Source organism: Choloepus didactylus, chromosome 15 (assembly GCF_015220235.1).
Source record: "Choloepus didactylus isolate mChoDid1 chromosome 15, mChoDid1.pri, whole genome shotgun sequence".
In the NCBI taxonomy this organism is placed as follows: Eukaryota; Metazoa; Chordata; class Mammalia; order Pilosa; family Megalonychidae; genus Choloepus; species Choloepus didactylus.
The window spans coordinates 88876825-88890976 of record NC_051321.1 but is presented as its reverse complement, the minus strand read 5'-3'; the positions used below and the strand labels follow the sequence as shown (position 1 = coordinate 88890976).

Genomic DNA, 14152 nt, shown 5'->3' with positions numbered 1-14152 from the left:
TGAAAGCAAGTGGCCTCAGATGATAATCTGAATCCACATGAAAATACAAACAGCATCTATAAGGGTAATTCTATACAAAAGGTTAACATTAATTCATTTTCTTTCCTTAACTTACTTCAAAGGGAACTGTATAAAACAACATACAGAAGGCGGGGCAAGATGGCAGACTGGTGAGCTGTATGTTTTAGTTACTCCTCCAGGAAAGTAGGTAGAAAGCCAGGAACTGCGTGGACTGGACACCACAGAGCAATCTGACTTTGGGCATACTTCATACAACACTCATGAAAACGTGGAACTGCTGAGATCAGCGAAATCTGTAAGTTTTTGCGGCCAGGGGACCCGCGCCCCTCCCTGCCAGGCTCAGTCCCGGGGGAGGAGGGGCTGTCAGCTCCGGGAAGGAGAAGGGAGAACTGCAGTGGCAGCCCTTATCGGAAACTCATTCTACTGATCCAAACTCCAACCATAGATAGGCTGAGACCAGACACCAGAGAATCTGAGAGCAGCCAGCCCAGCAGAGAGGAGACAGGCATAGGAAAAAAACAACACGAAAAACTCCAAAATAAAAGCGGAGGATTTCTGGAGTTCTGGTGAACATAGAAAGGGGAAGGGCCCTGAGGCGCATATGCAAATCCCGAAGAAAAGCTGATCTCTCTGCCCTGTGGACCTTTCCTTAATGGCCCTGGTTGCTTTGTCTCTTAGCATTTCAATAACCCATTAGATCTCTGAGGAGGGCCCGTTTTTTTTGTTTTTTTTATTTTTAATCCTTTTTTCTTTTTCTAAAACAATTACTCTAAGAAGCCCAATACAGAAAGCTTCAAAGACTTGCTATTTGGGCAGGTCAAGTCAAGAGCAGAACTAGGAGAGCTCTGAGACAAAACGCAATAATCCAGTGGCTGAGATAATTCACTAAACACCACAACTTCCCAAGAAAAGGGGGGTGTCCGCTCACAGCCATCATCCTGGTGGACAGGAAACACTCCTGCCCATCGCCAGCCCCATAGCCCAGAGCTGCCCCAGACAACCCAGTGTGACGGAAGTGCTTCAAATAACAGGCACACACCACAAAACTGGGCGTGGACATTAGCCTTCCCTGCAACCTCAGCTGATTGTCCCAGAGTTGGGAAGGTAGAGCAGTGTGAATTAACAAAGCCCCATTCAGCCATCATTTCAGCAGACTGGGAGCCTCCCTACACAGCCGAGCAGCCCAGAACTGCCCTGGGGGGACGGCACTCACCTGTGACATAGCACAGTCATCCCTCAACAGAGGACCCGGGGTGCACGGCCTGGAAGAGGGGCCCACTTGCAAGTCTCAGGAGCCATACGCCAATACCAAGGACTTGTGGGTCAGTGGCAGAGACAAACTGTGGCAGGACTGAACTGAAGGATTAGACTATTGCAGCAGCTTTAAAACTCTAGAATCACCAGGGAGAGTTGATTGTTAGAGCCACCCCCCCCACCTGACTGCCCAGAAACACGCCCCATATACAGGGCAGGCAACACCAACTACACACGCAAGCTTGGTACACCAATTGGACCCCACAAGACTCACCCCCACTCACCAAAAAGGCTAAGCAGGGGAGAACTGGCTTGTGGAGAACAGGTGGCTCATGGACGCCACCTGCTGGTTAGTTAGAGAAAGTGTACTCCACGAAGCTGTAGATCTGATAAATTAGAGATAAGGACTTCAATAGGTCTACAAATCCTAAAAGAACCCTATCAAGTTCAGCAAATGCCACGAGGCCAAAAACAACAGAAAATTATAAAGCATATGAAAAAACCAGACGATATGGATAACCCAAGCCCAAACACCCAAATCAAAAGACCAGAAGAGACACAGCACCTAGAGCAGCTACTCAAAGAACTAAAGATGAACAATGAGACCATAGTACGGGAGATAAAGGAAATCAAGAAGACCCTAGAAGAGCATAAAGAAGACATTGCAAGACTAAATAAAAAAATGGATGATCTTATGGAAATTAAAGAAACTGTTGACCAAATTAAAAAGATTCTGGACACTCATAGTACAAGACTAGAGGAAGTTGAACAACGAATCAGTGACCTGGAAGATGACAGAATGGAAAATGAAAGCATAAAAGAAAGAATGGGGAAAAAAATTGAAAAAATCAAAATGGACCTCAGGGATATGATAGATAATATGAAACGTCCAAATATAAGACTCATTGGTGTCCCAGAAGGGGAAGAAAAGGGTAAAGGTCTAGGAAGAGTATTCAAAGAAATTGTTGGGGAAAACTTCCCAAATCTTCTAAACAACATAAATACACAAATCATAAATGCTCAGCGAACTCCAAATAGAATAAATCCAAATAAATCCACTCCGAGATATATACCGATCACACTATCAAACACAGAAGAGAAGGAGCAAGTTCTGAAAGCAGCAAGAGAAAAGCAATTCACCACATACAAAGGAAACAGCATAAGACTAAGTAGTGACTACTCAGCAGCCACCATGGAGGCAAGAAGGCAGTGGCACGATATATTTAAAATTCTGAGTGAGAAAAATTTCCAGCCAAGAATACTTTATCCAGCAAAGCTCTCCTTCAAATTTGAGGGAGAGCTTAAATTTTTCACAGACAAAGAAATGCTGAGAGAATTTGCTAACAAGAGACCTGCCCTACTGGAGATACTAAAGGGAGCCCTACAGACAGAGAAACAAAGACAGGACAGAGAGACTTGGAGAAAGGTTCAGTACTAAAGAGATTCGGTATGGGTACAATAAAGGATATTAATAGAGAGAGGGGAAAAATATGACAAACATAAACCAAAGGATAAGATGGCTGATTCAAGAAATGCCTTCACGGTTATAATGTTGAATGTAAATGGATTAAACTCCCCAATTAAAAGATATAGATTCACAGAATGGATCAAAAAAAATGAACCACCAATATGTTGCATACAAGAGACTCATCTTAGACACAGGGACACAAAGAAACTGAAAGTGAAAGGATGGAAAAAAATATTTCATGCAAGCTACAGCCAAAAGAAAGCAGGTGCAGCAATATTAATCTCAGATAAAATAGACTTCAAATGCAGGGATGTTTTGAGAGACAAAGAAGGCCACTACGTACTAATAAAAGGGGCAATTCAGCAAGAAGAAATAACAATCGTAAATGTCTATGCACCCAATCAAGGTGCCACAAAATACATGAGAGAAACACTGGCAAAACTAAAGGAAGCAATTGATGTTTCCACAATAATTGTGGGAGACTTCAACACATCACTCTCTCCTATAGATAGATCAACCAGACAGAAGACTAATAAGGAAATTGAAAACCTAAACAATCTGATAAATGAATTAGATTTAACAGACATATACAGGACATTACATCCCAAATCACCAGGATACACATACTTTTCTAGTGCTCATGGAACTTTCTCCAGAATAGATCATATGCTGGGACATAAAACAAGCCTCAATAAATTTAAAAAGATTGAAATTATTCAAAGCACATTCTCTGACCACAATGGAATACAATTAGAAGTCAATAACCATCAGAGACTTAGAAAATTCACAAATACCTGGAGGTTAAACAACACACTCCTAAACAATCAGTGGGTTAAAGAAGAAATAGCAAGAGAAATTGCTAAATATATAGAGACGAATGAAAATGAGAACACAACATACCAAAACCTATGGGATGCAGCAAAAGCAGTGCTAAGGGGGAAATTTATAGCACTAAATGCATATATTAAAAAGGAAGAAAGAGCCAAATCAAAGAACTAATGGATCAACTGAAGAAGCTAGAAAATGAACAGCAAACCAATCCTAAACCAAGTAGAAGAAAAGAAATAACAAGGATTAAAGCAGAAATAAATGACATAGAGAACAAAAAAACAATAGAGAGGATAAATATCACCAAAAGTTGGTTCTTTGAGAAGATCAACAAGATTGACAAGCCCCTAGCTAGACTGACAAAATCAAAAAGAGAGAAGACCCATATAAACAAAATAATGAATGAAAAAGGTGACATAACTGCAGATCCTGAAGAAATTAAAAAAATTATAAGAGGATACTATGAACAACTGTATGGCAACAAACTGGATAATGTAGAGGAAATGGACAATTTCCTGGAAACATATGAACAACCTAGACTGACCAGAGAAGAAATAGAAGACCTCAACCAACCCATCACAAGCAAAGAGATCCAATCAGTCATCAAAAATCTTCCCACAAATAAATGCCCATGGCCAGATGGCTTCACAGGGGAATTCTACCAAACTTTCCAGAAAGAACTGACACCAATCTTACTCAAACTCTTTCAAAACATTGAAGAAAATGGAACACTACCTAACTCATTTTATGAAGCTAACATCAATCTAATACCAAAACCAGGCAAAGATGCTACAAAAAAGGAAAACTACTGGCCAATCTCCCTAATGAATATAGATGCAAAAATCCTCAACAACATACTTGCAAATCGAATCCAAAGACACATTAAAAAAATCATGCACCATGACCAAGTGGGGTTCATTCCAGGCATGCAAGGATGGTTCAACATAAGAAAATCAATCAATGTATTACAACACATTAACAAGTCAAAAGGGAAAAATCAATTGATCATCTCAATAGATGCTGAAAAAGCATTTGACAAAATCCAACATCCGTTTTTGATAAAAACACTTCAAAAGGTAGGAATTGAAGGAAACTTCCTCAACATGATAAAGAGCATATATGAAAAACCCACAGCCAGCATAGTACTCAATGGTGAGAGACTGAAAGCCTTCCCTCTAAGATCAGGAACAAGACAAGGATGCCCGCTATCACCACTGTTATTCAACATTGTGCTGGAAGTGCTAGCCAGGGCAATCCGGCAAGACAAAGAAATAAAAGGCATCCAAATTGGAAAAGAAGAAGTAAAACTGTCATTGTTTGCAGATGATATGATCTTATATCTAGAAAACCCTGAGAAATCAACGATACACCTACTAGAGCTAATAAACAAATTTAGCAAAGTAGCGGGATACAAGATTAATGCACATAAGTCAGTAATGTTTCTATATGCTAGAAATGAACAAACTGAAGAGACACTCAAGAAAAAGATACCATTTTCAATAGCAACTAAAAAAATCAAGTACCTAGGAATAAACTTAACCAAAGATGTAAAAGACCTATACAAAGAAAACTACATAACTCTACTAAAAGAAATAGAAGGGGACCTTAAAAGATGGAAAAATATTCCATGTTCATGGATAGGAAGGCTAAATGTCATTAAGATGTCAATTCTACCCAAACTCATCTACAGATTCAATGCAATCCCAATCAAAATTCCAACAACCTACTTTGCAGACTTGGAAAAGCTAGTTATCAAATTTATTTGGAAAGGGAAGATGCCTCGAATTGCTAAAGACACTCTAAAAAAGAAAAACGAAGTGGGAGGACTTACACTCCCTGACTTTGAAGCTTATTATAAAGCCACAGTTGCCAAAACAGCATGGTACTGGCACAAAGATAGACATATAGGTCAATGGAATCGAATTGAGAATTCGGAGATAGACCCTCAGATCTATGGCCGACTGATCTTTGATAAGGCCCCCAAAGTCACTGAACTGAGTCATAATGGTCTTTTCAACAAATGGGGCTGGGAGAGTTGGATATCCATATCCAAAAGAATGAAAGAGGACCCCTACCTCACACCCTACACAAAAATTAACTCAAAATGGACCAAAGATCTCAATATAAAAGAAAGTACCATAAAACTCCTAGAAGATAATGTAGGAAAACATCTTCAAGACCTTGTATTAGGCGGCCACTTCCTAGACTTTACACCCAAAGCACAAGCAACAAAAGAGAAAATAGATAAATGGGAACTCCTCAAGCTTAGAAGTTTCTGAACCTGAAAGGAATTTCTCAAAAAGGTAAAGAGGCAGCCAACTCAATGGGAAAAAATTTTTGGAAACCATGTATCTGACAAAAGACTGATATCTTGCATATATAAAGAAATCCTACAACTCAATGACAATAGTACAGTCGGCCCAATTATAAAATGGGCAAAAGATATGAAAAGACAGTTCTCTGAAGAGGAAATACAAATGGCCAAGAAACACATGAAAAAATGTTCAGCTTCACTAGCTATTAGAGACATGCAAATTAAGACCACAATGAGATACCATCTAACACCGGTTAGAATGGCTGCCATTAAACAAACAGGAAACTACAAATGCTGGAGGGGATGTGGAGAAATTGGAACTCTTATTCACTGTTGGTGGGACTGTATAATGGTTCAGCCACTCTGGAAGTCAGTCTGGCAGTTTCTTAGAAAACTAGATATAGAGTTACCATTCGATCCAGCGATTGCACTTCTCGGTATATACCCGGAAGAGCAGAAAGCAGTGACACGAACAGATATCTGCACGCCAATGTTCATAGCATTATTCACAATTGCCAAAAGATGGAAACAACCCAAATGTCCTTCAACAGATGAGTGGATAAATAAAATGTGGTATATACACACGATGGAATACTACGCGGCAGTAAGAAGGAACGATCTCGTGAAACATATGACAACATGGATGAACCTTGAAGACATAATGCTAAGCGAAATAAGCCAGGCACAAAAAGAGAAATATTATATGCTACCACTAATGTGAACTTTGAAAAATGTAAAACAAATGGCTTATAATGTAGAATGTAGGGGAACTAGCAATAGAGAGCAATTAAGGAAGGGGGAACAATAATCCAAGAAGAACAGATAAGCTATTTAACGTTCTGGGGATGCCCAGGAATGACTATGGTCTGTTAATTTCTGATGGATATAGTAGGAGCAAGCTCACAGAAATGTTGCTATATTAGGTAACTTTCTTGGGGTAAAGTAGGAACATGTTGGAAGTTAAGCAGTTATCTTAGGTTAGTTGTCTTTTTCTTACTCCCTTGTTATGGTCTCTTTGAAATGTTCTTTTATTGTATGTCTGTTTTCTTTTTAACTTTTTTTTTCATACAGTTGATTTAAAAAAGAAGGGAAATTAAAAAAAAAAAAAAAAAAAGGCAAAAAAAAAAGATGCAGTGCCCCCTTGAGGAGCCTGTGGAGAATGCAGGGGTATTCGCCTACCCCACCTCCATGGTTGCTAACATGACCACAGACATAGGGGACTGGTGGTTTGATGGGTTGAGCCCTCTACCACAGGTTTTACCCTTGGGAAGACGGTTGCTGCAAAGGAGAGGCTAGGCCTCCCTATGGTTGTGCCTAAGAGCCTCCTCCCGAATGCCTCTTTGTTGCTCAGATGTGGCCCTGTCTCTCTAGCTAAGCCAACTTGAAAGGTGAAATCACTGCCCTCCCCCCTACGTGGGATCAGACACCCAGGGGAGTGAATCTCCCTGGCAACGTGGAATATGACTCCCGGGGAGAAATGTAGACCTGGCATCGTGGGACGGAGAACATCTTCTTGACCAAAAGGGGGATGTGAAAGGAAATGAAATAAGCTTCAGTGGCAGAGAGAATCCAAAAGGAGCCGAGAGGTCACTCTGGTGGGCACTCTTACACACACTTTAGACAACCGTTTTTAGGTTCTAAAGAATTGGGGTAGCTGGTGGTGGATACCTGAAACTATCAAACTACAACCCAGAACCCATGGATCTCGAAGACAGTTGTATAAAAATGTAGCTTATGAGGGGTGACAAGGAGATTGGGAAAGCCATAAGGACCACACTCCACTTTGTCTAGTTTATGGATGGATGAGTAGAAAAATAGGGGAAGGAAACAAACAGACAAAGGTACCCAGTGTTCTTTTTCACTTCAATTGCTCTTTTTCACTCTAATTATTATTCTTGTTATTTTTGTGTGTGTGCTAATGAAGGTGTCAGGGATTGATTTGGGTGATGAATGTACAACTATGTAATGGTACTGTGAACAATCGAAAGTACGATTTGTTTTGTATGACTGCGTGGTATATGAATATATCTCAATAAAATGAAGATTAAATAAAAAAAAAAAAAAAAGACATAATGCTGAGCAAAATAAGCCAGGCACAAAAAGAGAGATATTGTATGTTACCACTAATGTGAATTCTGTGAAAAATGTACAATGTTTTATACTGTAGAATGTAGGGGACCTAGAGATACCAATTAGTGGAGGGGGAATGATAATCTAATAAGAACAGATAAACTATGGAGGGTAATCTCAATGTTATGGGAATGCTCAGGAATGATTATGGTTTGTAAACTTTCTTGGATAGAGTAAGATCATGTTGGAAGCAATAGAGTTATTTTAGGTTTTTTTTTCTCTTATTCCTTTGTTTTCTTAGGGGTTGTTAATTTTCTTGGGGTATGGTAGGAACATGTTGGAAGCAATGTAGTTATTTTAGATTATTTGTTTTTCTTACTCCTCTGTTTGGACATGGTTTATTAATTTTCTTGGGGTATGGTAGGAACATATTGGAAGCAAAGTAGTTATTTTAGGTTATTTGTTTTCCTTAATCCATTGCTTTGTTTGAAATGTTGTGGGGTTTTTTTTGGTTGTTGTTTGCCTGTTTGTTTTTAATTTTTTGATAAACAAAGTTAAAAAATTGAAAAAAAATCAGTAGAAAAATGGGAGTAAAAACTAAATGACAAATAGGGTGGGATGGGGGGATGGTTTGGGTATTCTCTTTTCACTTTTATTTTTTATTCTTCTTCTGATTCTTTCTGATGTAAGGAAAATGTTCAGAAATAGATTGTGGTGATGAACGCATAACTATACGATCATACTGTGAACAGTTGATTGTATACCATGGATGACTGTATGGTTTGTGAATATATTTCAATAAAACTGAATTAAAAAAAAAAGAACAAAACAAAACAACATACACAGAACTGTACTGTTGAGCCTACACCTTATAGAAATGCAACCATATATGACAGCACACAAAAGAGGTAGATGGGAGCAAAGCCATATTGGAGTAAGGCAGTGAAACCAGATGGTAACTTGAATCCACAGGAATGAATGAAAGGATCTGGAAATGGTAAACAAGAAGGTTAATAAGACAAACTGTAAAAAGGGGAAGAGGGTACTGGGACAACCAGATTTCTACAGGCAAAAGAATGAAGTTGGACCCCTAGCCCACACCATATATTAAAGATTAACTCAAAATGGATCAAGATTCTAGATAGAACATGTAAAACTATAAAAACTTTTAGAAGAACCACAAGGGTAAATCTTCATATCCCTGGATTTGGCAATGGATTCTTACATCTGACACCAAAAGCATAAGCAACAAAAGAAAGAAAACAGATGCACTGGACTTCATAAAAATGAAAAACTTCTGTACCTCAAAGGACATTATCAAGAAAGTGAAAAGACGCCCTATAGAATGGGAGCAAACAGTTGTAAATCATATATCTGATAAGGGTTTAATATTAGAATACATAAAGAACTCCTACAACTCAATAGCAAGATAAACAACCTAATTAAAAATTGGGCAAAGAGCTTGAACAGACATTTCTACTAAAAGATATAAAAATGGCCAACAAGCACATGAGATGATCACCATGATTAGTCATGAGGGAAATGCAAACAAAATCACAGAGATACCACTTCATACCCATCAGGATGGCTATTATAAAAAAAATGGAAAATAGCAAGTGTTGACAAGCATTCAGAGAAACTGGAACCCTCATACACTGCTGGTGGGAATGTAAACTAATGCAGACATTTTGGAAAACAGTGTGGCAATTCCTCAAAATATTAAACAGAGTTGCCAATGACCCAGCAATTCTACTTTTCAGTATATAGCTAAGAGAAATATGTCCAAACAAAAACTTAGACATGAATGTTCATAGCAGGATTATTCTTAGCCAAAAAATGGAAACCCAAATGTCCATCAGCTGCTGAATTGATAAACAAAATGTGGTATATATGCATAAAATGGAATATTATTTGGCTATAAAAAGGAATGATGTCCTGATACAATATGGGTGAATGATGTACTGATACAATATGGATGAAACTTGAAAACATGATGTTGCGTGAAAGAAGCCAGTTATAAAGTCACAAAGGACCACATATTATGATTTCGTTTATATGAAACATCTAAAAGAAGCAAATCAACAGAGAGTAGATTAAACGTTGCATAGGATTGGGAACGTGTGGGTTGGCTGGATATAGAAATGACTACTAATGGGTACAGGGTTTCTTTTTTGGGAGATAACTGTGATAGCTGCACAGCTTTATGAATTCTACACTTTAAAGAGGTGACTTTTATCATATGGGAGTCATATCTCAAAATTATTATAAAACAAGAGATAAGGGAACTCCAAGTATTTAAGACACAGGTGAAAAAAAGTACAAAAATCTGTTTCTGAGGGATTCTGAATGCTCACAGTTTTATTAAGCAAAACATTGGGGAACAGGTCTTAGTTTCATTTACAGTCTTTTTATTGCCATTTGCTGATTTTCCATTATTGAAGTATTACAACAATAAAGAGATAAGGTGGGGTGATTTCCAAGGCAAATGGCTGATTATAAAAAAGTGTAATATGGACCTAAAATGTACATAAAGTGTATTCTGTAACTTCTAATATGCTATGTAAAGGCAGTCACTGAATGAATCAGGAAATATGGAATCAGGTTTCAGCTCTGCTTTATTAAACTATTCTGACACTTTTTATTTTTTGCTGGGTAAGATTGAAGCTAGGATACTGAAGGAAGTTAACTAGATTCTGGAGGGACCATCTTTGTGCTTATGGGAACGGACAGCTAAGCTAGTTACTCTTAATCCTACACTCCAACTTCTACCAGAGTTAAAGAGAAGCTCTTCTTCCATTTGTTTTAAATATCGGAATTTTGCACAATAGTTCAACAGACAATTAAAGGGCAGTTTCATTCTTAAAAAAAAAAAAAGTTTCTGGACTAGGTAATCCAAGATTATTTCCAGATGTAACAATCCATGACTATACCATTAAAGTTATGTTGTGTACCCAAAGTAACTGCTAAGATGTGTACAAGCCAAACGTGTGTTGTACTGGTGCTTTGATCTTAAAGAAACAACTGTTGAGCAAATATGTTATACTTTCGTTTTACCTTTAGAGCCTCATTTCTCCAATTCAAAGACATTAATTATAAACTTTTGTATTGCCAGATTTCTCTTTTCAAGTAACTGCAGACTTTTGTAAGTTAAAAGAAAAACACTCAGATCTGGGACCTTTTAGACAAATGCTAGGGTACCAAAACAAACACATAAGGTCCAATCCTTAAATGTAAAGTACACTTACCAATTGTCAAAAAATCTGATCGATACTGACAAGTCATTCCAAAGCCAAAATCTCGCCAAAAGCCAGAATCCTTTTTGTGAACCTTAAATTAAAAAAGTTTCAATTTAGTCTTTCAAGAATTTAGAAGTTTTAATCAATAATGAAACATTAAAATATTAAAGAATATTTTTTTCCTGCCATTTATGTGACTGATAAAAGATCACCTGCATTTATATTATTAAATCCTTACCCAACTACCAAAATAGTAATTCCCATGAGCAAAGGATCTTGCCATTTCAAGGCTTCAATTGAATTAAAGCCCTGGACAAGGGGCACACCGAGATCACTAACGAATCAAACAATGTGGTGCCTGACCTCAAGGGACTTACATCGTAGGGGAGGACAATAGTTGCACAAACACAGACTGTCATATATTTGATAAATCTGTACAGTAGACCTCTGCTGATGCCTGCTCAGCATCCACTCCCCACTACCCTTCCTGATTGTGTACAGTTCTGTTCTGGTAACTGCCTTGCCCTATGTAGCCCACGAGCGTCAGGGAAAGTGCTTTCCACTTGTAGGTTCAAGGGGGGCCATGAATATCCTATGTCTGAGAGGGAGTCTCACCACACTTGCAGGAGGAATTGGTTCAGACACAGGCATAAGCCCAATTCAGGCAAACAAGCTGCAAGGGGGTTTGCTGGGAACTTTGGAAAACAAAGCCTCCTTACTCTTCTGGGGGGACTATTAGAAGACACTTGCTCTTTGTGGATGGTGCATGGCTGGGGTCACAAACTTTGGCCCACAGGCTAAATCTGGCCTGCCACCTGCTTTTGCAACAGTTCTACTGTAACAAAGCCACTTTTACTTGTTTACAAATTGTCCAAGGCTGCTTTCACGCTACAAAGGCTTACAAAGCAGTTGCGACAGGGACCATACAGCCCACAAAACTTGAAATATTTACCATCTAGTTCTCTACAGAAAAAGTTTGCCGACCCCTGGTGTATGGTATAGATGTGAAGCTTGGAACTGCTATAGTCATTTTGCCACCATGAGGGAAACCAGCTTTAAAATGGAGTTGTCACCAAGGAAGTCCAAGTAGAGAAAGGAAAAAAATCAAGAGCTTTGATGACACTGAACCCCCAGAATCAAGTTAAATGTGAAGCCTAACACCCACTATCTGTCATATATGGTTCTAGGAGCTGGGACAGAACAGTGCAGACAGCTAACAGTCCCTGCCACCAGAGAATTTTGTTTTGGTGGGAAAATAGCAAACAAAACAAACGTACGTTTCCAGTGGTAATATGTGCTAGGAAGAAAAATGCAGCAGGATATTTCTATGGAGATGGAGGGACAGTGTATTTTGGATCTATAATGGCTGAGGAGGTGATGTTTGTGCAGGGACCTGAATGAAATGAGGGAGTGAGCTATGTAAACATGTGGAGATCATTCCAGGTGAAGAGAGCAGCACATACAAGGGTTCAGAAGCAGGAGCAGGTGTGAGTGTTCGACAAGCCACATTCTTCAAATAGTATCAGACTTGGGGAAAGGAATCAGTTTTCCTTGATCTCTAAGGCAATGCATATTCGCTGAAGCAAGGAGAAGGAAATTCAAATCACCCCCAATCCTCTGATGGTTAATATCTTATTGCATTGTTCTTTCTTTCCTTTTCCTAAGCATACAGGGGATGCAGTTATTCACTCACAACCTACAACTCTAGCTCTCACCTCTTTGTAGAATACCAGGTTTGTGAATCCAGCTGCCAATTTGACAGTGTCACTTGTATGTCTATTATACAACCCTAACAGAATATGGGTAAAACCGAACTCCCGAGCTTTCCCCCAACACTGCTCTTCTCTCGATTCCTTTCTCTCCCTCACTTCTCATATGTAATCCATCAGCAAACTCTGTCAACTCAAACTCTAAGTCATATTCAAATTTCCTCCACAGTTACTACCCTCATCCAAGCCATACTCACCTGCCCTGGTATACTGGCAAAGCCTAATTGGCTGCTTCCAACTGGATCTGCACACAATCCACTGCCCCCCCCCCCCCAGCAGCCAGAAAACAAACACTATCCCTCTAAACCACCCAAAAGCTTTCTGTCACACTTACCACACAAACCCCTTACACGAGCTTATGAACCTCTACACGACCTGGCCCGGCTTTGTGTTCCCCTCCCGTGTGCTCCAACCACCTTGGGAAACACACCAGCTGTTCCTCTGCTTGGAATTGTCTTCTGCAGCCACTGACTGGCTGGTTACTCCTGTCATTCGGATGCCTCCTTGAACAGCCTCATCTCAGAAAGGCCTTCCTTGACCAAACAAACCATGGTAACCACCTACTTACTTTACATCTCAGTCTGTTTTAATCGTCTGCATGGCATTTATTATCTGATTTTATTTTCTGTCCCCTCCTATCACAATAAAGTTTCTTAAGGGCAATGGCCATGTCTGTCTGGTTCCAGATGCTGGGTGAGGTTCAAGCATAGAACACATGCTCAGGTCTTTGACGAATTCAGACAGTGGTGAGGCAGTGTGTGCAGCATGGGCTAAGTGTGGGGATGTGGAGTCTCCCTGCCTGGGCACCTGGCAGCACCCCACGCAGCTGCACCCCTGGGGAAGGGATGTCACTGCCACCCAGCAGTCCCTCACCTAAGCATAAAGACAGTATCCACCTCCAAGGGTTGTTAGCACATATGAAAACAGAGAGAGTGCCTTGCCTACAGCAAAGGGTATAAAATACATTGCCTATTACCACTGAAAGAGTGTCTAAAATATATACACACCATTTCCCATTGATTACTTTTCATCTTCCTTTACATCTACACTGCCATATTTACTTTATTTACATTTCATAACATCTTCTTGACACATGATATTCATCACAATATATAGTCTAGTTCAATTTCTCATTTTGTTGTTCTGCCTGCTTTTTTTTTCAATTTTTATTTTGAAATAAATTCAAACTTAC

At 39.3% G+C, this 14152-nt stretch overlaps 1 protein-coding gene across 1 annotated transcript in view; it reads right to left on the bottom strand.

Annotated features, from left to right (window-relative positions):
* Positions 1 to 14152, bottom strand: part of CSGALNACT2 (chondroitin sulfate N-acetylgalactosaminyltransferase 2) — a 57928-nt gene that overhangs the window by 11060 nt on the left and 32716 nt on the right. The window contains 1 exon segment of the mRNA XM_037804653.1: positions 11201 to 11282. Coding sequence (XP_037660581.1) covers positions 11201 to 11282 — 82 coding nt within the window.